Below are 26,110 nucleotides of genomic sequence, written 5' to 3' on the forward strand. Positions count from 1 at the left end.
GCTAAACCGACAACCCCCTTTTCCCCCCCCCCCCCCCACTTACCTCAGTTATGGGGTTCTTCTTCCCACAGGCTGGTGCTTTTTTTTTAAATAATGAGGCTTCACATGGCTTCACCCACAGCCAGATCGTGCATTTGCAGATCCTTTGACAGGATCCGTGAATGGAGAAGCTACTGCATGTCCCATCAACCATCATGGCAGAGGGACTTGTAGTTCTAAATGGAATACAAGTGTGGTGATGTCACTGAACTTGTAGTCCATTCGGCCTGCCTCCCTGCAGGAGCCAAAGCATTGCACCTGTGATCCACTGATAAGGGTTGCAGTGCTTTACTGGCTCCCATAGAAAAAAATAGAAAACAAATGTGCAATATGCTTCTGGCGTGTGCTAGGTGGGGTTTTCATTAAAGCCTATGGTGGAAAATCGAGCTTAAAGTAGTATTAAGGTCTGGGCATTTTTTTACCTTAATTAATTCTCTGCATTAGTGTAAAAACAGCCCAGCAACTTTTTTCTCCCTCAGGCCCCCCTAGCCCCCCCCCCCAACACACTTACCTGTCAGTGACGCTCGTCCTCACCGATGGTCCCGAAGCGTTCCTCAGTACCCCGAACTTCCAGGTTGCGGGGAGGATACTGATGGCAGAGGGGCCATAGGCTCCTTCTGCCATCAATCAAAGAGGGGAGTGACGTGGCCTGCCACAGGGCTGTGTGTGTCTATGGATGCACACAGCCACTGCGGGCATGACCGCGCAGGGTGTCTCCATTAGAATGATGGTGGCACCTGTGCAGGGGGCAGGGGGAATAGCGCTGCGGGGACCCACTAGAAAACAAGGAATGTAACCTCCCTGTCGGTATGATTTAAGTCAGGAATTTTGTACCAAAAGCGGTACAATTTTTTGCATGGAAATTTGTTGTTTACATTGTAGGCCTGTAGACATCCCAGGTATGATAAAGTTTAAAAAACGAAATTAAAAAATTATAATATAATTAAAAAAAATGGTCCAGTAAATGGGAATTCTGGGGGCGCAGCCTGATCCGTACCACAGTCAATAGAGTACCAAGTTCGCACATCACTGAGCTCGGTCGCAGAATCGTCGCTGTTTTAGGTCAAAAGCGGTTTTAGACCAGGTAGAAAACAGCGATAGTAAATTAGAACTACTTGCAGAATTGAGTGATAGCGATTCGTTGGGAAATTCCTCAACAGACACTGAAAGTGAGGACAGCGACGATTCTGCGACCGAGCTCAGTGATGTGCGAACTTGGTACCCTATTTACTGTGGTACGGATCAGGCAACGCCCCCAGAATTCCCATTTACTGGACCATTTTTTAAATTATTTTATTATAATTTTTTATAATTATTTATTATATTATAATTTCTTAAAATTGTGAAAAAGTGTCAGGCAGGGCACTGGACAAAGCTCTAGGGACAAAATTGAAGTGAAATAGTTTGATACAGAAGTGTAATCATAGCAGATTACATTGTATTGTGTGTATTCTATGTATATTACAACTTTTCACTTTTGAATTTCCCGCCTGCTGTGAAGCCCGAAAACGAAACTAAAAGTCAGATGCCGGCTTTTAGTTTCATTTTCGGGCCGCGTACAGCAGAGGACGCCGCGGGCTCGCAGGGACAAGGCGAGTCTCACTTTTCTCTGCAGCCCCGAGTCTGGCTCGGGGTTACCGCTCCTAGCATTGAAAATTCACCACGAGCCAGACTCGGGATTACCGCCAGGGAGGTTAAACAGTTTTAAAGAAAAGCAGCAACAGTCTACAGCAAAGGAGGGTCCACTTAAAGGAAATTTTTTTAAAAAATTGAGTCTTAAATATCTTAAACTGATTAAGGGGCTGGAGGATCAAAGTTATGAGGCAAGGTTACTAAATGTAAACCTGTTCACGATAGAAGTGAGGAGATTCAGAGGAGTCTTGATTTTGATGTACAAAATATTTAGTGGTGATGGCAACATCAGCAATAAACCGTTTACGGTAAACTCCATAACAAAGGCTAGAGGCCACCACCTAAATCTGGTGGAGACAAGATTTAACCACAAGGGGTGCAGGGGCTTTTTTTTGAGTTAGAGCGGTTAAAGTCTGGAACTCGCTGCCACAAGCAGTCGTCGTCAGCAGAGAGTATTGAATCATTCAAAAAGCATTTAGATACCTTCCTCAGAGACCACAGAGACCATAACAACAGACGATACAGGGACTTGTGTACACACACACACACACACGCGTGTACAATCACATAAGACACTCAAAGGTTGAACTTGATGGACCTGTGTCTTTATTCAACCTCAAATACTATGTAATATTTTTATTCCATTTTAAATGGACAAATAAAACAGTATTTTACGAGGAGAAGGCACTGTTTTCATTTTTTTGCCTGCTCCACATATGACAGCAGCATTTTAAATCTAGAAGATCTGTTGTCCACACACCATTCTGCTTCAGAATGTCATCTTTATTTGTATTCCTTTAACATGTCATGTGAATGCAACGTTTCGGAGCCTCACAGCACCCCTTCGTCAGGCAGTGTGTTGACACTTTGCATGACAAAGGGGTCTTGTGAGGCTCAGAAACATTGCATCCACATGTCATGTTAAAGGAATATGAATAAAGATGACATTCCAAAGCAGAATTGTTTGCGGGCAGCATTAGTGATGGGCCAAACTGGTCCGAGTTCGGTTTGAAACTTTCAAAAACAATTGTCCCCTTTAAGAGGGCTTATATGCAAGTTATTGGCCATAAAAGGTGTATGGGGATCTGGGGTACTGCCCTGGGGGACAGGAATCAATGGAAAAAAAAACTTTTCAAAAAATAGAGTTTTTTAAAGGAGCAGTAGTTTTAACATCACTTAAAGGGTAACAATAAAAATGAAAAATCCCTTTAAATATCGTGCCTGGGGGGTCCCCTTAAACTGCCTGTAAAGTGGCAAATCTGTACGATGAATATATTCTGCTGAAGCAAAACTGAAATTTTTAAACAAAAAAATTACTTTTTTTAAAAATTCTTAAAGCATGCAGTTCCCCCTCCCAAACAATACCAGACCCTTTAGGTCTGGTATGAATGTTAGGAGGGACCACATTTTTTAAAAAAAGCATGGGGTTCTCCCCAAAAATAATATCAGGCCCTTTTAAGGTTTGGTAGGAATATTTAGGAGGGACCCTGTGTAAAAAAAGCAAAACAATTGTGTGGGGTAAAGTCATACCAGGCCCTTAAGGTCTGGTAGGAATATTAAGGAGGAACCCCAACCCCAAAAATGTTTTTAAAAACCCGTGAGGTCCCCCCTAAATTTCCATACCAGCCCCTTGATCCGAGCATAGGCCGGGCAGGGCCGGAAAGGGGTGGGACGAGCAAGCAGCCCCTCCTCCCTCCCATACCAGGCCACATGCCCTCGGCACTGGGAGGGTGCTTTTCCAGGGTCGCCCCTGGAAAAGCACCTTGTCCCCATGCTGATGGGGACAAGGGTCTCTACCCCACAAGCCCTGGGGCGTTGGTTGTGGGGGTGCGGGCAGGGGGCTTATTAATAAAGGGGCACCCAGATGCTGCCCCCCTTGTCAGTGAGTAAGGGGTACTTGTACCCCTACCCATTCACTAAAGGGTTAAATAAAATTGTAAATAAAAAGTCCAGACTTTTGAAAACATCCTTTATTTGAAAAAAAAATAAAAGACATGTTTTTGACAAGTCTTTTATTAAAAAAAGAAATTGATCCACCGATCTCTAATCCGGGGTCAATCACGACGTACAGTGTTGTCCAAAAGGATGACAATGCGACAAAATAAAAAATAAAACAATAAAAAATTATTTTTAAAAACCCAGACGACCGCCATCCCATTCACTCGCAACGAACACCCGCAGCATAATGGCATTTTGACAGATGTCGGTAACATATAAACATTTGGGTGGAGCTAGCAGTGACCTCTAGCACCGCCCAACTGTTTACAGTTGTAACAGGATGAGCCATGATTGGGCAGAGTCATCATGACTTTGCCCAATCATGGCTCTCACTGTTCTTTGTGTCCTGTTTGGGCAAAGTCTTGCCCCGACCTGTGGCCAGGTGCACGGCTTTAACCAATCAGGGCTCACAAGGCACAGCGCCTTGTGCGGGGTGCTCGACATGAAACAGCCCGCCAAACACCCTGACAGTTCGTGTGTTCGCCGAGCAAAAGAACTGCCGATGTTCGAGTCAAACTCATGTTCGGCTCCAACTTCGAGCCCAACCCTAGACAGCATATCTTCTAGATTGTATACTGTGGCGCCATCCACCAGGTTTTCCAGCACTGGTTGGATTCTGGGGTATAACGGTACGGTGTGTGAAGGGGATATCACAAAGCAGCATTGAAAGGGGCACTCTGATGGGAACAATTCCTTGTTAGCTGTCCCCATTAGTGTGCACCCTTACATTAGCTGCTGCGATCAGATTATTTTTGTATTTAATGTAAAGGGGCACTCTGATGGGGACATCTAATATAAGGGGGCACTCAAAATGGGGCATCTAGTGTAAGGGGAACTCAAGGTCTCTAACATCCACCAGCCCTGCGATGTAATCATGGAGGAGTGGAAGAGGACTCCAGTGGCAACCTGTGAAACTCTAGTGAACTCCATGCCCAAGAGGATTAAGGCAGTGCTGGAAAATAATGGTGGCCACACAGAATATTGACACTTCGGGCCCAATTTGGACATTTTCACTTAGGGGTGTACTCACTTTTGCAGCCAGCGGTTTAGACATTAATGGCTGTGTGTTGAGTTATTTTGAGAGGACAGCAAATGTACACTGATATACAAGCTGTACACTCACTATTTTACATTGTAGCAAAGTGTCATTTCTTCTGTGTCGTCACATGAAATTATATAATAAAATATTTACAAAAATGTGAGGGGTGTACTCACTTCTGTGAGATACTGTATATATCAACAGGTGAGCCACCCACACGTCATATGTAAAAGAATCCAACTGCACCAATTGTTTTGAGCAGGCTCCAAACCATAGCCAATACTTAAAATGAACATTTAGAAGGTCGTAGAGCACATGATGCAATTACAACTGGTTTATTCCAGTATGAAGATACAATGTATATAAAGACAGAAGCACTCACAGAAAAAAAACATTGTTATGCGATATGTAAAAATTGTATGTTCTGTATAATGTATGTACCTAAAAATACATGGTACTGTTTTGTTCAGCTCTTGAAAGAAAAGAAAATGCCCAGTACTTCCATATATAGAGGAGTCTGTGACTTCATGTGGCATAACTGGGCCAGTCATCAAATACCATCACTGTCACATGGGGAAAGTCTATAGCTTTTTGTAAGCTTTGACTGGAGTGACTTGTAGCTTACATAGGAAGGCTCCTTCTGCTCCCTGAAGCTAAAATGAGCATCTGAGGAACTAAGAAAAAGTGAATATGTGTTACTGGGGAGAGGAGGCCTAAAGTATACCTTGAATTGCCCTTCGTTGGCAAAGTAAACATTCACTTTAGGTGCAGGTTAATAAAAAATTGTATTAGCTATATGCAGTATTTTCGGGGATTATACATTTTGTTTAATTGCATTAAAATAAATTGAATGCATTTTCTTTTCATTCTTTACCCTGGATGTCCTTTTTGCCATGGGGATCTGTACCCACATACAACCTCTATGTATACAGAGCAAAATAGTACGGTAGTTGGAATCATCCAAACTCGATTGTAAGTACAGAGAACAGCTTGCAACAGAAACCTGACAAAGAAGCATACAAAAATGTTTGTATTCTAGCCTATGTTTTCTACGAAAATGGAAGCATTTGATTAAGCGAGTATTATTATATTTTGGATATACTTCTCTTTAGGGTCAGAGAAGTACATTCATTATGTACTTCTGTGACCCAAAGTCAGCAGATAGTGAGCTAATGTCCATAATCTGCTGACAGCGGAAAGCCGTGCAGCACCCGGGAAGGATTCCAACAATATAGGTGCCTATGTGATAGCTGGCTCAGCTTCTCTAGAGCCAGAGCCAGCCGTGTACACCCCCTCCACTGTCTGTAGCTCCAGTAAGTGTTGGAGGAGCAGAGGGGGGGAGGGGGAATCTCTGTGGGGAGCAGGGATTTCCAGTCACTTTCCTTCCAGTAGGAAAAGGGACCATGAGTTTGGCAATTGGCAGTTATGTGATCGCATGGCTCTCAATGTACAGTATAAACAGCGTGTGGCGGCAGCAGTGTCCCACACTGGCTTTAACCGCTTGAAGACCAGGTGTTTAGACCTGCTTCCTGGCCAGGCCATTTTTCAGTGTTCAGCGCTGCAGTACTTTGACTGACATTTATTCCGTCATGCAACGCTGTACTGAAACAAATTTTATACCATTTTTTGGGGACAGATAGAGCTTTCTTTTGGTGGTATTTAATCACCACTGCGGGTTTTATTTTTTACTTTATTCAGGAGAAATTACTGAAAAGTTTGAAAAGAAAAGTTTTTTTTTACATTATGTTATAAAACAACTAATATTACCCACTTTTTTGGTAAAATATAAAAGACGGGGTCACGTCGGGTAAATAGACACCAAACATGTCAAGCTTAAAAATGGCGCGCACTCGCAGAATCGCAAAAAACTAGCATACCCAAAATTGGCCATAGGCGACACTTTAAAAGCTTTTACCGCTCATCAGTTTAGTGTTATCAGTGATTGATGGCCCTAGAACTATTGCTCTCATTCCGACGTTCGCGGCGATATGTAACATGTGCGGCGTAATGGGCACAATCGTCGTTTTCGCAGGTATGCGCACCTGACACATGTTTACATGCGTGTATGTAGGAATGGGGACTTTAAAAAAAAAAATAATAATTCTTTTTTGTGTAACTTTAAAAAAATTTGGGGGGAAACTTTACATTTTTTTACTATTTTTTTCCCCACTTAACTTTTATTGCTATCACGGAGGAGGCTGAGAAACCCCCTTATGTGATAGCAAAAGAGGTGACAGGTCCTCTTTATGGAGACATCAGGGATCTCCAAGACCCCTAATGGCACCTAGGACCCCCCTGAAGAAGCTGATGAAGCAGAGATCTGCTTCATCAGCTTCTCTCCAGCATCTGAAGCTGGAGAGTGACACGAGAATGAGGAAGTGATGTCATATACACCACTTCCGCATTCTGACAGCGGAGAGGGGACCGGAGGGAGCTTGTGTACCGAGCTCCCTCTGATCCCCTGTGACAGAGGCACTATGCTGGTCCCGGGCTCACAGAGCCACGGAGGGGGCGCACATCTCGGGGCCTCATGCAAGCGATCCGCCGGCTCTATAGCCGGCGGATCGCTTGTATATTAACGGGCATCGCTGCCTCTTTTCAAATAGCGGGGATTTCCCGCGCACCGCGCGGCGCGCCCGGATGTAACAGGACGCGTATACACGCCAAGTTACATCTAAGAAGCTCCCGGTCAGCCGTGTAAACACCGCGGCTGGCCGGGAGGTAGTTAAGCTGCAGGGAAAATATATTTTACACTCCCTGCATTTTTTCATTCGGTAAAAGTATTGGAAACTGTGTCTTTGTTCAACCTATGTAAAAAAAATCTATGATTTTATTATTTAGTTTTTTAACATGCAATTATGAACTAATGCTTAATATACATATGTTTATATTACCTGATATCACTCTCTCTGACACGCTTTTCATCCAAATCTTCAATAAACTTTTCCCCTTTCATCCAGTAAATTAAAGGGCTTACATCACCGCTATAGCCAAAGAAAGCTTTGCAGGTTAAATTAGCCGAGCTGCCTGTTGGAGAACAGAGAAGGATAACAAAATGTATAAAATTCTTCCTTTTTGTAATGTTTTAGAATCCTAGAAAGCAAGCATTGATCACGGTAATGAATTAGATAAATGGACAGTAGCACTTTCCAAGTTGTTGTCTTTACCCTTTATTTGAGCTTTCAACTACTTCCAGCATGAGTGTAAATGAAAGATTAAAGACTTGATTCTACCTACAATAGATAACGTTTGTTTACATCCCTGTTGCCATTTTTTGTACTGAATAATACATTTCTTCTTCCTTTAAATGGTACCAAGAGTGTGTTGGTTTATTCAAGATAACACAATTCTCTGATACTCTATTGTTTTAAAATAGAATTAAAATCAGGAAAACAACAAAACATGGTTTGTCAGGATAGATAGATAGATAGATAGATAGATAGATAGATAGATAGATAGATAGATAGATAGATAGATAGATAGATAGATAGATAGATAGATAGATAGATAGATAGATAGATGGTATGGAGAACACTACATTTCCTTTTTTTCAAATAAAAAATATTCCAAATTGAATTTGTTGAATTGAAATTGTTATATTACAGAAATCCCTGAAGATAGCGCTAGGTCTTATTTTCGGGGTAGGTCTTACTTTCAGGGGGAAAAACGAATTACAGAGTTGTGTTACTTTGTGTATTTCATTTATGCATGAAGCTCAATTAAAAGCTTAGTTAAAACTGAAAAAAGGAACTTCCCTCTCCCTTATCAATGTAGGGTACTTATTAAATATCTCTTTCTTTTAGGTTCTTTAATTAGTAAGTAAAACCAAGGCATCAAATGAATATGGTTTAACCACTTGAAGACTGTGGTGTTTACATCCCCTTCCCATGCAGGCCATTTTTCAGTATTCAGCGCTGCAGTACATTGACTGACATTTAGTCCGTCATGCAGAGCTGTACTGAAATGAATTTTATACCATTTTTTGGGGACACATAGAGCTTTCTTTTGGTGGTATATAATCACCACTGGGGTTTTTATTTTTTACTATATTAAGGAAAAATTACCGGGAAAAAAACAGTACTGTTTCCCCCTATATTAAATTATAAAACATTTATTATTACCCAATTTTTTTGTAAAATATAAGAGACGGGGTCACGTCGGGTAAAAAGACACCAACCATGTCAAGCCTTAAAATTGCGCGCACACGCGAATCCTCAAACTACAATACCCAAAATTGGCCATAGGCGACACTTTAAAAGCTTTTACCGCTCATGAGTTTAGTGTTATCAGTGATTGATGGACCTAAAATGATTGCTCTCATTCCGATGTTCACGACGATATGCAACATGTGTAGCGCAATTGTCGCTTTCGCACGCTGCCACATCAGACGCATATTTACGTTTATGTGCCTAAACGTGCGGGTGGGGGGACTTAAACATTTTGGGTTTTTTTTTTAACTTTATATGTGACTTTTATTTTATTTTTAACTTTTTTTTATTCATTTTTTTTTTTTTTACACTTATTGTTATTGCTATTACATAGGGGGATGACAACCCCCCTATATAATAGCACAGGTACACTGACAGGTCCTCTTTATGGAGACATTAGGGGTCTCTAGGAGCCCTAATGTCACCTGGGGACCCCAAAAGAAGCTGATGAAGCACAGATCTGCTTCATCAGCTTCTCTCTGGCTATAGCAGCAAGATGACTGACAGGTGAATGCGGAAGTGATGTAATACACATCACTTCTGCATTTACACTACGGAGGAAGTTCAGCAAGGAGGAAGATGCTGATCTCCCTCCCATCTTGCTCCTGACGCCCTCCCAGGCCGCATATGGGCTAGCAGATCCCGGGATTGAAGGTGAGGGGTTAGGAGCTGGGGCGGCAGCACTCACGCGGGGTGGTTCACTTCAAAACACCCCATACAACCGATCTGCGGCTATAGAGCCGCTGATCTTTGGTATGAGAAACAGCCGGTAAGGGCTGTGCAGGTTTTTCCTGCCCGTGTGCGTGCTAGGGGGGCAGGAACAAAATGCCGTCTGGAGACGGCAACCCGCCAATGGAAGTCTGTTGAGAAAAAACGGACGGACGGCAGGAGGTTAAACTTGAATGTTTTACAATATGCCTTTTATACATCACAGGATATTAACTAATCTATATCACTCTTGTTTTCTTGTTTCTCACTAAACCCAGCACAACTAACGGCAATGCAATCTGTAGAATTTACTATGAAAAGAAGAATGTCATTTTACAATGTCACAAACATCCTCTTTAAATCAGTATTAATATCTGGTAGAAAACAATATCATGTGAGATTGGTAGCATGGAATTATGAAAGACTAAACTTGTAAACAAATCTACTTTTATTTTATGAAGACATGGTTCACCAAAGACAGCTGATTTTTAAATCAATGGGCATAGGCTTAGAAAAGCATACTAAAATGTACATTTTGTACATGAAAGCAGACGTTAAACCCAAATCGTTGTATATTTTATGAAAGCAGACTCTGTAGATTAATTGCAGGTATTTAGTTATTGCAGGTCTTTATATAGTGCCATCAATTTATGCAGCACTTAACATTGCACATTCACAATGGCCCCTGCCCGCAAGAAGCTTACAATATAAGGTTCCTATCTCCAGTGGCGTAACCAGAGTTCTGGGCGCCCGGGGCAGAATTTTTTTTCGCCCCTCACCCCCCACAAGCGCCAACATTCATTCATAATTGAGGATACAGTATACATACCAGGTCCTCAATTATGTACAAACACAAAGACACCGGCCGCTCACAGCGCTCGTCCCGCAGCGCTCGACCGGCTGTCATTTTCTCTCTGATTCCTTTCATCCCCGCTTGGCACTGCTCTGTGTCCCAGCGGGGATGAAAGGAATCACGGCCGCACCGGCAAAACGGCAGGAAAATGTCACTTTCGGCATTTAGCCGAAAGTGCCATTTTCGCCCGGCGCCCCCCTTCACTTTTCGCCCGGGGCCCGCGCCCCTGCTGCACCCCCGGTTGTTACGCCACTGCCTATGTCACATACATACATTAAGCAATTTGTACCGGAGTCAATTAACCTACCAGCATGTCTTTGGAGTATGGAAGAAAACCCACACAAGTGCAGAGAGAACATGCAAACTCCATGCAGGTAGTGACCTGGCTGGGATTCAAACCAAAGCAAGACAGAAGTGCTAAGCACTAAACCACTGTGCTTCCCAGGTAAAATTTTGGTAGATTACATTTTTTATGTCACACAATATTTGCAGGAGTGTTAATCAAATCTATATTTCCAGTAACAAAAATACATTCAAAACTATTTTAGTGCACATAAAGAATCCACAGAATATAATCACCATTTCTTTTGGTAAAAATATAGAATATGAGGTTGCCAAATAAGTCAAGCCCCAAAATTGCATGTGCCCAAAAAACTACAGTGCAAAATTGTACATAGGTGATGTTTTAAAGCCTTTTACAGCTCATTAGTTTAAAGTTTACCATGAATGATGGCCCTAAGATTTTTGCTTTCACTCTGGCAACTGCAGTAATACAGAATATGCAATTGTAATTTTCTTATGTGTTTGCATTTGTATGTACATGTATGTGGATGCGGCAAGCTTTTTAAAAATGTTTGTTTTTTTAAACTTTTTTATCTTACTGTAACTTTATTGTCGTCACAAGTGGGCTGACAAGCTTTCTATGTCATAGCATAGTGCAGGTTGCAGATTCTTTTAAAAAAATCTATTAGACCCCAGATCTAATTTCTGCACTTTTGTGAAGCTTTGTCCCTTATCAGAGCAACCGGGGACTGATAATACTGACTGGTCGGAGCTGAGCACTCCTGGAATTACACTACCCACCTTTCACCTTTGATCTTCCACCTTTCTCCATCCTGACTAGAGTTGGGCTCATTTTTCGAGTCGAACGTAAGTTCGACTTCGAACATCGCTAGTTTGTGTGTTCGCTGATGACTTTGCCGATAGCTCACTGCTAAGTCCCAGCAGCACTCTATATAAGGCTGCTTACACCACAGCCCTATGTAGTGTGTTGCAGTAATTAAAAGAGCGAGTTTACTACTATCATTGTTCTATTATAGCAGTCGATTATTGCAGTCTATTGCAATAAACATCATGTCAGAAAGGCCGACAAGGAGAGGCAGACGCTCTCATGCAGCTATAAGAGGGCAAGCAGCCTCTGTGTCCACAGGCCAAAGTCATTGTCGTGGACATGGTGCATCACCTGGACAACAAACTGGCACTCATGTTCCACCAGCCGCACGTTGGCTCCAGTGACTGCCAGGTTTGCTCCAGTGACTTGGACAGAGGAGATGATGAGGTCACTGACTCTACTTGGGTGCCTGATCAAAGAGAGGAGGAAAGTGAGGAAGAGGCACAACCCCAACAAGGCAGGATGTCCTCCAGGGCCAGCCGTAAGAGCAGCCACCATATTGCATAAGACGGCAGAGCTGCACTGGTGCTGGGCGCTGTTGTCTCCAGCACACTTCCAGGAACTCAGCTGTGTGGGAGTTTTTTGGCACATGTGGAGTAGACCGAAGCATTGCTATTTGCAATCTGTGTCTCATGTGGATCAACCATGGCAAAAACATCAACCGCATGGGTACCACGTGTTTGAAGACAAATCTGACCACCTGGCAAGAGCATCAGAAAAGGGTCCACACTTCTCCTCACTCCCCATCTGTCATCTCTACCCCCACTATATGTCATGCCATGTAAACAGCCTCCACTGAGAGGGATGATGGTATAGCAATGGGTGTCACAGGTCCTTCTGCAAAATGTGCCAGCAGCCCACCAGCTGTAGATTTGGTCGGTCAATTTCGCTGCCCAAGGCAAAACTCTGCGCCAGATCATTGTACAAGGAACTGTGACGCGTTGTGAAGGCACCACCAACACTAAAGGCCCAATTTTAAAGCACCTGTTGTTACTGTCATCCAACATCTGCAAAACAGGCACCCGAATATATCAAAAAAATCTCTGGCCTTGTTCCGAGTGTCCTAAAATGTGGCCTCTTCATACAGGCTGCCTCCCCAAGCAGGTGTTTAAAAGATTAAAGGGAAGGACATGGTTTGATGGCCGCCTGAACCAGATGCGCTTTCTAGGAGCTTCGTCCGGAACCGCACAAAACTGCAGCCTAGCAGCCACAACACACAGCCGACATGGGCAAATATGGACCTCGCAGGTCCTCAAAGACTCAACCAACACAGAGAACCAAAAAGAAAGCGTCAAAAACGATTAAATCGTTCTTTGACCAGAGCGATTCACAGGGGTCCCTGTCGCACAAGATGGCGCCGCCGGAGCAACGGACGCCTCGTGGAGGGCCGAAAGCTACAGCTCACTCACCGCATATACCGGAGGGTTCTGACCAGTCACAATCGCCGGGTCCAGAGAATTGGCGGGCGACTCGGGAGGACAGAGTGAGTACGTGGAGGGGGGAGACGCAGTGTGGCCTTCGCCTACTCACATAGGGTCTCAGAGGGCACCCGCACTGGGCCATCCAGAAGGAGAGGTGGACACCATACATATGAGCCGAGAGGATCCGGTACTGCTCCCGGGCACCTACTCGCTCTCCCCACAATCATGGGCCTTTCCACCGAGAAACACGCCTAGGCCGCAGAGGGGCCATAAATCCGGGGACTCAAGTAACCTGCGATCCCCAGCCCTCCAGGGCTCACACTTTAAAAAACAGGATCAGCCTCGTCCTCCACTTACAACGCCACAACACCACCTAGCGGCGACAAGCACATCCACAGAAAGTGCCTGTACAACCAGCCATAATGCAAGACTCCCATGAGACCCTAGTTCAACGCCATAATAAAGAAATGGCAGAGGCACAATCGGCTTCAGAAGCAGATGCAGTTGACTACTCTTCATGGAGGGAATACATTAAACACATTCCCACATAGAAAGATTTCTGGCTTCTAATACAGGAAGTCAGAACAACGTGTAAAACAGAAATGCAATCACTTCGCAATGACTTTCGGCAATTAGCTCAACAGGTGCCGGACGTTGAAGACGATCTTCAGACAACAAAGAAGGAGGTCCATAAGCTCCAATCTCAACATATCGACCATTCTTTTGAGATCCGGGAACTACAACGCAGAGTGGAAGACCTAGACAATAGAGGTAGACGAAATAACCTGAGAATTAAAGGACTACCAGAAGCAGATGGCCCGGAAGACCTTCAATCAAAATTGCAAATACTGTTTAATAATGTGCATGGAACCCCAACATCGCAAATTAACTTGAGTTGGATCGAGCACACCGAGCATTGAGCCCGAGGGGTTCCACCTCTAATCCGAGAGATGTCATCTGCAGACTCCACTACTTTTCGGTAAAAGAGAAAATACTGAGGAAAACCCTCCAGATATACCAGGACCTCTCATGGTATACGTTGCAGCAAAGACGTCTACTGCAGACGGTATTGACACTACTATGGGACAACAACATCCCATATCGCTGGGATACCCGTTTAGCCTTACTGCACGCAGGGACGGTAAAAGTTCTAACTTAAAAGTCCCAGAGGACCTGCCAGCTTTTTGTGCTGATCTCCGCCTGGGCTGTCCAGTCCTGGCAGGCTGGGACCCCCTACCCAAGATGGGACAGGAGCCTACCACTTGGCAAACGGTTACCTCGGGCAAGCGGAATGTCCGACTAGATGTGTCAACAACTACTCCCTATCATAGACCTTCGCATCCTAGGGATGCATCGACACTGAGACACCCACGCTGAGGCCAGTGATTCCCCCAATCATTGATTGCCTGTGTCTGCAAAATATTATATTGTCATTAGGGATGCACAGATACTTTTCGAGTACCAGTGCAGATACTTGGCATTTTCATGAGAACTACCTGGGTTGCAGCGGAGCTCCGTGTGCTCCTTACAAATGACAGCTGCCTCCTAATTTTTGAATTTTTCTCTAGTCTAGTCTTGGAGCTCAAAAGTATCGGTACATGTATTCGTACTTGTACCGAGTACTGTACTTGGTATCTGTGCAACCCTAATTGTCATATATGGAGTGTAATGGTGTGTAGTATCTTCTTCCATGTCCTCCATAGAACAGTAAGACAATTAAGACATTTGGGACAGTGACCCTAGCTACTAACTAGTTGGGTTAACCTGCCTGACCCAAGTGTAAATTGGGAATTGGGCTAGAGACCTAACTTACATGGCCCATGTTCTTTGACTTGGGACACACCGCTCACCCAACCTCCTTACACTCGTTGTTAGGCTGTACCTTACTAGCACTCCTCTAGATCGGTTCTGGGCACGGATGCCTAGACGAATGTTACTGTAAAAAACTGTAATCTATACAGTGCTAGAGTAGCATTAGATTGTGGTTCTTCCTCACCCCCCCCCCCCCACACTTTCATCACATAGTGGGAGATATACTATATTATAGTCTTCAAAACTATTAGCTGATAAAAGGTGTTGGCTGATAATCTTAGGAGATGGTAATATTCCCACCAAATGGAGTTTAAATATTGTTTATGCATGTATATTCAATGAGGCTGTTAGCCTCCAATGGTTAGTCATACTGATGGCTCTTTCTAATGTTGTTGTTTTTATTTCATTTATAGATCAACTCAACTCAGTTTCTCCTCTGCTTTTCACTGACATTTCAACTCTTCCAGGACCTAGTCTTCCTCCACCTCACCCGATGCAACAGATGCCAGGTTAGTCCCCCGAGCTCTTTATTTGAGGGATGGACATGCACAATGGCCCTTCATATCGGAAGCCGCTCCCAAAACACACATCACAATGGATCCCACTGCTATTAAACTGTTCTCCCTTAATGTTAAGGGATTGTACTCGCCCTCACCCTTCAGACGCAGCTTAGCCTATCAGGAACTTAGAGCGCCAATCCGGACATAGTCTTTTTACAAGAGACACACTTTACCCCGCAAAATACCTTTAAGTTTTTACTCTCTATACCCCAGAGTATACTCTGCTTCTCATAATAAGAAAGTGGGGGTAGCAATATTGCTTAAAGACACCTACTCATTCTTACCCAATGTGGTTCTTAAGGCTAAAGTGGGACGATATGTAGTCCAACATGGAGTATGGCAGGGTATACCAACCACACTTTGTAATGTCTATGCCCCAAACTCAGGACAGATCTGTTTCCTCACTCAAATCTTGACTAAAATCACCAACCTGGAACATACTTACCTTATTATCGGTGGAGACCTTATTATAGGTGGAGACTTTAACTTACTGATTTCTGTCACCACAGACCACTTGGGTTCCTCGGGAAGGAGGGCTCCGAATGGGATGGAATATAACTCACAACACTTCCGTTGCCTGCTGAGACGGCATTCCTTGCTGGACTCCTGGCGTGTGCTTCACCCCTCAGAGAAACGCTATACCTTCTATTCACACTAGACTTGATTATTTCCTGGTGAACACACCAGTCCTAAGGAATTTGATTTCAGCAGATATAGGGGTAATCTCGTGGTCAGACTCCATGGTCTCAGGGTACAAACTAAACCTAGGTGCAACTGAAGTGCTCCCACTTAATGTATCCCCCGCCACCTTAACCTCATTGCAAACCTCATTCCCCTCCAGTTGGAAAAGTGCTAAAATTTAAATATTTGGGTATTTTTTATTACGAATAATGTACACTCCTTGTATGCGGCCATGTAACGACTCTGCTGTGCAAGCCGTTCTTCACGGTTTGGTCAGTGGCCGGTCTCGTTTTAAACTCTCTCAGCAAGTTAGAGAAGGGTTTGAGACCGATAACATCATGTGAACCGTGGGGAGAGAATAGGGTATGTGGTAAATAATAAAGGTCGGAGGAGTAAGAGTTCACTTTAACAGGGTCACTCTGTGGTGAGCTCAGGTACTGCACTACACAAGGTATCTGTCTATACTCTCACTATAGATGTAATAGTTGGCAGTGTTTGAGTGGTGGCAATAAGGTAAGTCCCAGGTGTGGGAATCGGTGGAAGATAACTTATTCAACTTGTACACACTTTGTTCCTTCAGGGAGGTATGATAAGTCCATGCATAACATCACTATGGCAGTAGTGGCAGTATTTCAACTTGTAAGTACTTTGTTCATTCAGAGAGGTATGATAAGTCCAAGCATTGAAATAACATCAATATGTCAGTAATGGCAGTATTGCCCCAAATACTTGCGGTTATGGAGCCTCAATATGGATAACTCCTATGGATGGTGGTGATGGAGTCTAGCAGACCATACTGCATAGGTCCTGGAGGATCCGGGTAGCAATCGCCTGTCGTACACTCCTGTAGTGTGAGGGTTACCCACGATGTGGAAGTACAATGGTGTTTGTCTGGGTCCGTCTGAACGGTCTGCGGTTGCAGAGCGTGAATCTTCGGCGTTGACTGTTACAAACAGTAGGACGCCGAAGATTCTTTTTTGGCCGCGTCTTAAGAGGCCTCCTGCGCGAGGAGGAGCCAAGGCCCGACGTGCATGTGCGAGGTTACGGACCGCGGTCCCGGGACGGGACAAGGTAAGTTTCTTACAGGCCAATTATAAACCACTGTTTCAGTCATTACGGTTTCAACTACAGAGGTGGAGATCCTTGAGACTGTCTTTTACAGGAAGATTAACTTTGATTAAGATGACATTATTGCCAAAATTATTGTATCATTTCACCACCCTGCCAGTGAGAATTCCAGCCCCCGACCTCAGATCCTTTCAAAGAGACGTTATAAACTTTATATGGGATGGGAAGAGACATCGTGTGTCACAACGGATACTTTATGCTCCGACCGCTGGGAGGGGGGTTCAGGCATTGCCATATCTTTCCAACTTATCATGCGGCCCAATTAAGAGTAGTGCCGACTCTATCAAGGTTTGATCCCCCCACGGGCTTGGCGAAAATAGAGGGTTTATGACTACAGAGGCGTAGATAAGGGGGGATAGAGGGGTTCAAACCCCACCCCCAGGGGGTCCTGGCAGTGGTGTTGTGAGAGGGGGCAGAGGGGGAAATGTGCTCCCGAGCGCCCGTCTGAAGAACATCCACAGACGGGCATGGCTGTCCAAAGGGATGCCGGGGATGTCCTGTTTGATAAAACATCGGTGACGGCTGGAGGAGAGCTGTTCAGTGACGCCGATATTTTATCATACAGGACATCCCCGGCAAATCTCTTCAGACTTGCATATGCCTGCCTGTCCCTGGATGATTTGTACATGCCTCTGTGTGGCTCTGCATGGGGCAGGGTGTCCTACCAGGATCAGAAGGATGCATAGAGACAGAGCAGACAATCAGGTAGCAGGGGTTGGGGAGGGGGGCTTTGTATTATCTGTGAGTATACTTCTTTTTTTAGTCCTAAGTCCACTGTGTTGTAAAGTCCAGAGTCTAGTGCTTTCCTATATCAAGACAAATGTCCTATATCCCAAGCCTTGTGCGTTCCTAAGGGTCTGTGCACACCTAGACGACACATCACCGCATGTCAATCGTGCATGATTCTGCACGGTCAGGAGTTGCCTAGGTGTGCACCGATCCCGCTGTGGGTGCCATTATTTTGTAATGGCACCCGAGTCGCGCCAGGCGGATTGCGCAGTTTTCCACCGCGATTCTGCTCGTGCTTCCAAACTTCCACGCTAAAACAGACACGCGTTTACCTTTTTTCTGCGATTTGCCATGCGGATGTCACCCCATTGAATTCAATGGGGCCACACGTCAATCGCGCCCTGCATTGTGCAGGAACGTGCGATCCCGGGACTTGCGTTCCCGGATCGCGTAGGCCTGCACCGGGTCTGAGTCTAGTGCGTTCTAAGTCCAGAGTCCACAGTCTGTACTGTAGGGCAGGCTCATAAAGAGAACCTGTCATCTCCGAATGCTATCACACAGGAACTTGTTAACCCCTGTGTGATAGCAATAAAGTTAAGTGAAAAAAATAGAAGAAATTAAAATGAAAAAAACTGATAAAAAGTTTTAAAAAAATGAAAACATTATTAATAATAATCCGCAGAGCAAAACTTGAGACCCTACCATCCCACCTGAGACTCCACACAGCCCACCTGAGACTCCACACAGCCCACCAGCCCACCTGAAACCCTGCACAGCCCACCTGAGACTCCACACAGCCCACCTGAAACCCTGCACAGCCCACCTGAGACCCTGCACAGCCCACCGGAGACCCTTCACAGCCCTCCTGAGTAGGGCTGCAGCTAACGATTATTTTCAAAATAGATTAGTTAGCCGATTTATTACGTTCGATTAATCGGATAAAAAAATGGCTCCAGTGATGGGACTACTAGTTTGTATTGAGATTGTAGTCCATCACTACATTTATAAAAATATTTATAAAATATAAGACGGAAGGGACGGCATTGGCGTTCCTTAACTACAAAGAATGTAACAAAAAATGCAAACTAGAAATCCGGGCAGCTAAAACTGAGTGCGAAAAGCATATCGCCGCAGATAGTAAAAAGAACAGTTGTTCCTCTATAACTGCTGGTGTTCTGCAGTGTGCCACTGTATAATACAGCGGCACAATGCAGAACACCACCGACCAGTTATACATATTTTTTTTCAAACAGGAACATTAAAAAGGTTTAGAATCTCCCCATGGTGGTGGTGTTGGGAGGTTCCCTTCTTTCAGTAATAACGTACAGTTTATGGCTGTCATAGCAGCACATGCCCAGGTCTGCCCTATAGGAACACTGGGGGTGATATATTTCAGGAGTCTGCAGCCGGACACAGCCGATGAGGACTTTCTGGGGAATCAAATATTCAAACTCATCTGAATGGACTGAATGCTGACCTGCGCTCATTGCTGAGAGACTTACTTTGAATCGTGGGCCCTTGATTGTTGGCGGGCAGCGGCGAGTCAGGAAGCTCACAGGGAGGAGAGGAGCAGAGGCATATCCTCAGCGTGCGTGACGTGCACGTCGTGCGGCTTGTGAACAGGCAATTTAATTGATAGCCGACTAATCGACGGTGGAAAGCGTTGACAACAGCTAGTTGGGCAAACACTCTCCAACCACCCCATACATTATTTGCTAGGTTTGCCCTTCCCTGGCCTTTCTAGGATTAGTAGAAAATTAGCCATGCATATCCTCACGGCAGCTAGCTGTCTTATTCCACTACAATGGAAACAGAAATATCCACCATCTAGACTAGAACTATTTGCCAGAATCAAGGATGTCCAGGTGATGGAATATTTTTAACAGCACTGCTGAATAACACAATTATATAGACTTGCATTCAGTTTGAGTTCAAACTTTTTGGATGTTCTGAAGTTCGAATTCGAACCAAACTAGAGCCTGTTTGGCCCATCACTAATCCTGACACCCTCCATGAAAGTCATGGGCAGCCAAGATAATGGGTATGCTTGAGACACATGGCAAGGGTGGGTCACCTTCACTTACATGTAAAAGTGATTGTGAGTCTCAATCACTTCTACTACATAGCCATCAGCCAGAAGTGAAAAGGAAAACAAACTCCTGGCTGCTATAACAACTGGGAGTTTGTTAACATACTGTAATGATGATGTCAACAGCATACAAAGATTTACATGAACAGAAAGAAGGCTTAAATACCACTTTCCGACAGTAACAAATAATGATTCCTACTCAAAGGTCTGAGCTGATCAATGTGAAGAGTTTAGAGTAAGAAATAGGTATCCATGTGTTAAAAGAGGTACTTAAGTTGATTTATTGAAGACAAATACGCTATTCACATTGCAAGAGAATTTGCACTTTGCAGGGGAAGGTCCTATTAGCTTAGTGAATGAGTTGAAGCTCTGCTAACTTCCATCATTCAATTATGTACAAGAAAAAATACAGTTTTTTTTATTTCCCTCCACATGAATGAGTATTTGGCAAAGAGAACTTTCACCACATTCACTAAGCTAAGGAAACTTCCAATGGAAAGTGAAAATTCCCTTACAAAGTGAAAAGAGGCATTTAGAAGGGAATGTAAACACCTTGTATAAATTAATCAATTATCTATATAGTAAACTCGGACATGTCTTTTTTTCAACCTGTGTAACTTAGCTAAATACCAGAATTTGCTGCATTTATATACATAGAGCTGGGATTTGACAGTTATTTTGCTATTCTGGTGTCTTGATGTTTAAAGTGACACTAAACTCAGAAGTTTAATCTTAAAAATGCATTAAAGTATCTTAACTGTTAAGAAAAATTTAGCTTACTTGTGTATCACTCATCTGTAATCATGTCTGAATAAGTGCTTACTCCCACAATAGAATACAATCTCCATATTTAGTTTACTCATTTGTATTGAGATTGTAGTCCATTGCAGAAGTGAGCCAGCGTTAAATCGACTTAAATAGTTCTTCTATGTTGCTAATAGCTCAAGATAACATTAACATTTTCTGTCTGTTTTAGAATGTTTTAACAGTATAAAATGTACAGGCATTTTATTTGGAAAATAAAACCTTGCCAACTATTGACAAATTAAATGGACATATTTCCCCATTCTGAGCATTTGAGAACACAATAACAAGATCAATTGTCGAACTAGCCATTGACTGAAGTAAAGTAAAGTATGGGGCCGTGTCAGAATAGAAAAAAATATTTTTGGCCATAGGAATGCATTGCTAGATTCCTATTGGCTATTTCAATTTGCAATAGCCAATAGCAAACTAACATTGCACCCGCCCTCTGCTGCAGTTCTCCATCAGGTCCACCACTACTGATTGACAGCAGCAGAGGGTGGGTACAATAGCTGGCAGCTTAGTGAATAGACCCCTATATGTACATTTAACCAATTTTAGCATGTTATTTATCTGTAAAAGCCACCCTTTTGTAGACACCCAAAAGCCCTGAGACTTCTGCTGGATGTCATCTTAAGTGATGTGAGCAGCCCCAGCAGACTTGAAGCCTGGGCTGTCCCTTTTAATTAGGCTGCACATGATTTGCAGTGTGCCTGCCACTCCCTTTCCAGTCAGAGCTTCCCAGGTTGCTAAGAGCCTAGTGGGGAGATATGTAAGGACCATATACATCTCCCTGACATGCTCTTAGCAACCTGGGACATTCTGGCCAGCATTCCACCCAGCTCATGCAACCAATGACATCACTGGTTGTCAGGAGCAGGGTGGGATGACAGCCAGCATGTTCCAGGTTGCCAAGAGCTGGGCGGGGAGATGCAGAGGTTCAAAAGGGTGGCTCTGTCTCCTTCATCCACATCCCTCTTCTCTGATTGCATGCGCCATGATAACTATGGTGGCAAAAAGGCTAGGGACACCACTGCTCAGAGCTGTCACTCAGGTGACAATCTATAGTATTCCCCTATGATCCTCCAGCAGCTACATAAAAGGCTATTAGGTAGGTGAGGGGAAGGGTGGATGAACAGGCTATCACGTGCAAGGATGGAGGGGGGATGTGCTAGGGAATTGATTAGTCACATTTTCTATCAAGGCACATTGCAAATGAAAAATGAATATGGAAAATAAAAGCACTGTGACTATCCATTAAATTGAATTTTCTGTTCTTTCACCTGCAATTTTTTAAGTTGGTGACAGGGTCATCTAAAGGGAGTGTTTACACTTCTTTATCATGGTAATTTACAGGGTGCAGTAACACACATAGCATGTGTTACAGTACCATTTAAATTTGAACGGAATCTACAACAATCTACTGCATTCGGAAAAAAAAACAGGTACAATTTTCATCATGCTGGGGTGCATAGACAGTTTATTCCTTTCAATAGGCTGCCTTAATGCAATGCACATTAACGCATGTGTGTTAACGAGCCACAAAGAAGTAAAAGGGCCCTTTTATATGAAATGTTTATAAATGTGACATTTCACATTTGATCGTAATGCACTTTGCTGAATTTAAATAAAGTTTGGCTCCTGTGTCAGGTAACATTAATGTTCATTAAGGTCAGATGGTTCACCCAAGTTTTCAGTCAGACTCCATGTTGGAGCTCCATCTCAGAACAGAACTAATGTTATAATTTAGTGATCTGCATTGCTAAATTTTTTTGGCTTGTCCTCTACTCTTAAGTAGAATAAGCACACACTTTGGATTGTCTTCATGTGCTCATAGCCAGACATTTTTTTATCCACTCTACTTTTTCCTGTATGTCAAAATGAGGTTAATATAAAGATCTCTCTAATCCCATGATTGGTTTCCCTTGTCATGGAAACTACATCACAGAATACACAAACTATGACTGTATGGGAAACAAGCTTGTAATATATAGTTAATTTAAACTGCAATTCAGTAATACATAGAACAACAGGGACTTAAATGTAATTCTGATGAACACTGTGCCAGTCCATCTGGTACTATGATGCTTTGTTATATGTAGCGGTAAAAAAGAAGCCAATTACATATTTTCATATTTCGTATGAAAATTGAAATTTCTAGACTACATATGCAGAAATGTGATACGCATACAAAAAAAGAAAATCTCTGTGCACACTCTGGGCACATTTACGGCAACATTTTCTCTGGCAATTGCATCTGGGAACAACATCGGTCCCTAAGTATCAAGATAATGTTCCATTTTGTTCCAGATGAATATGACATTTTTTATGTTGTTTTGTAACTGTTATTTCCAGCTGTGACTTCATTGTGCTTATAGGCCACTAGAGGACATTGTTTGGCTTCAAATAGTCTCTGTGAAAGAGGGAAAATGAATGTTTTGTGCTTGAGTGAAATGTCATTTTATATGGCTTTTTTAAAATTACATTTGCACCATTAGTCATACATGTTAGGATACATTGTAATAGGAAGAGCATGCCTCTTTATTTGCTGCTCCCTTGTGACATTGGTCTGTTGTATACAAAGTATTACTATTCTGTTAATTATACCCTGATGACAATGCATTATTTTGTATTGTTTTGTAATAATACACAATTGCTGCATTTTCAAAGTGTTACATAAAAAAAAACCAAGCAGACACTGACCAGGTATGATCCTGGAAATAATTATGAATTCTGCTTGCACTCATAGCAATTTTCGATCACTTATAATCACTATTATCATCTCTTCTGACAAGTTGCAAGTTGGTGCTGCTATTGTGCACAATAATAGGTATATAAAAAATAAATAATTGAAGATTGGATACAGGAATTGTTAAAGCGCCTTGGAAGATCTCTGAGCACCAGCGCACATGCACTTGTCACGAGACTTGGAATCCTTACTCTTCTGACAAACTCTGCACAATGTAGAGTTACACACACTGGGGCTGATTTTTTCTAAAGGAATGGAGACTGCTTATGCATCAAAGTGAGTGTCCACTGAGCCCACTGAATATGGTGAATCTGTGTCCATTGGCTTTTACATTAACTGATGATTCAAATCTGTTTTTGATATACATGTGTAATCTTTGTTTTAAAAATACATATTGAAGGCTGAATTTCAGGCAAACAGCTGAATAAACAAATTAAATACACATATGGAAGCTGTTTTACATGCTAAAGGGTTTGCATGTCTGTCTATCCAGTTCTGACATTTACACAGCTACTGCCTGCAGCACATTGCCCTCTGGCAGAGCAGAGAAACTGATCTTTCTCTGCTGCAGTTCAGTAACATTTAGGGCTCATTCACATGGGCATAGAAGGGATGCAAGTGCAGAATGTGCCCATTGGTAAATAAGCATCTTCGTAGACACATACTGTATTTGTGCACATTTGGTCCATATGCATTTTTATGCACTGTGTGCAATCCCTATGTACTGGACACCATGCACATAAACGCATATGCACAAATTTACATGTGCATGCATGTAAAAAACACTATTTGCAGCCCCGAACACAGCTCTGTTCCAGATGCAGCTGTGTATTTGCATGTGCTGCATTCAGATGTGCACAGAAATAAGAGCTGTGTGCATCTGTGCGCAGCATTTTTAACAGCCATGTGAATGAGCCCTTACAGGTCTACTCCCTGCCCCAGTAGAAGCAGATACAAACCTCAGATATAGTGGAATTATAGTGGATACAAACAGGGGCGTCCCGAGGCTGGGTGACACCCGGAGCGGTGTCCGAGTGTTACGTGCGTGCGCAATGACGTCATCGCGCACGGGTGGCCGTATTCTGATACCTGCCGGTGGCCATCTTGGTGATGGACGCCGGCAGAGAGAGGAGGAGACAGTCACCCGGCGGGATAAGCTATCCCACCGGGTTCCCTCCTCTCTCCTGATACTGTTTGGCGTTCGGTCCATGAGCGAGCACCCCGACTTTTCAAGAGGGGGGTGTCACCCGGGTACGGGCCGCACCCCCCGCACTCCCCTTGTGACGCCACTGGATACAAATTAATTCTCATATGTAGAATACCATGAATGCATAAAACATCCAAAAGTAAAATTTAAAGGGTCAAACAAGTTATACCCAAACCTCTGAGCCGGCAGCACTCCCTCCAGTCTGTCTCCTCCTCTTATGCAAGGATGGTATGCCCTTTGGCATCCTCTTGTTCAATACAATGTATTGGACGTGATGACTCGAGGACTCCTATACTGCTGCCGAGGAAGGGGGGGTATGCTTAAGGGACTGGTCTAAGAGCCAGAGAGCTCAGGAAACTAAAGTAAGTACAACGTTCTTTTTGTGACCCTAGCCAGAAATGCAGTTAACCCTTGCAGTGCAGGGGTAGCCCCATTACAAGGGTTAATAACATTTCTGCCCAGAGTTCTTCTTTAATATAATTGACAACATTGTCAAACAACCACAACACAACACACTAATACATTCCTCAATCACACCAATTGGTACCGGTGCCAGACAGTGGTGATAATTGCTGGCAACAATGTTTAGAACATCAATACCACTCTGTATGGAAGCGGAGCAACAGTGTCCTTAGCCAGTGAATAGTGAGTATATTGTATAAGATAAGTGGGATGGGTGCTTGAGTTTAAATAATTTCATGTAATGCATTGTTCTTGTCATGTGTTTTGTCTCAAAATATCCAGCATAGAGATGTCTCATAAATATCCTCACAATCCACAAGCACTTCTTAGAGAGCCAACTCCCACATATATCCAACTGATTCACTAAGCAGGTAACTTACAAGGAACAGGCATTTCAACATAGCAAGACAATGCAGGTGGAAGGCATTTGCACCAATGACTTCAAAGCACTACAGTCTCAAAACTTGAGAATACTCCAGCAGGTAAGAGGATGAACATGAGATAGTCACCTAAGACCATCTAGCACAGTGAGCATCCAAAAGTGCTCCAGACTCTTAGACATGTGCTTCAAGCTGCAACAAGCATGTACTGTGCTATCACCCATGCACTTACTAAGTGGGGCAGCTGCAGGTTAAAGTCAATCCAGCCCTGTGATTGGATAGTGAAGAGAGAAGCAGCAGGTTTATTAGCGTATCCCTCTGCCTCTCTGCTCTCTCCTCCTATCAGAATTCTCCTTGCACTATAGCACAACTGTTTGACTCTTTGTGTTGCTTCTCATACCTCCAGTATGAGTTCTTTTATACAGAAACTGCAAGAGGTA

General features: G+C 43.4%; 1 protein-coding gene across 1 annotated transcript in view; it reads right to left on the minus strand.

Moving 5' to 3' along the window:
- Window positions 1-26,110, minus strand: part of IL1RAPL1 (interleukin 1 receptor accessory protein like 1) — a 587,524-nt gene that overhangs the window by 55,390 nt on the left and 506,024 nt on the right. The window contains exon 6 of the mRNA XM_018563512.1: window positions 7,603-7,735. Coding sequence (XP_018419014.1) covers window positions 7,603-7,735 — 133 coding nt within the window. The remainder of the gene's footprint in view (window positions 1-7,602; window positions 7,736-26,110) is intronic.

The sequence above is a fragment of the Nanorana parkeri genome, unplaced genomic scaffold (assembly GCF_000935625.1).
Source record: "Nanorana parkeri isolate BGI_ZX_2015 unplaced genomic scaffold, ASM93562v1 scaffold668, whole genome shotgun sequence".
In the NCBI taxonomy this organism is placed as follows: Eukaryota; Metazoa; Chordata; class Amphibia; order Anura; family Dicroglossidae; genus Nanorana; species Nanorana parkeri.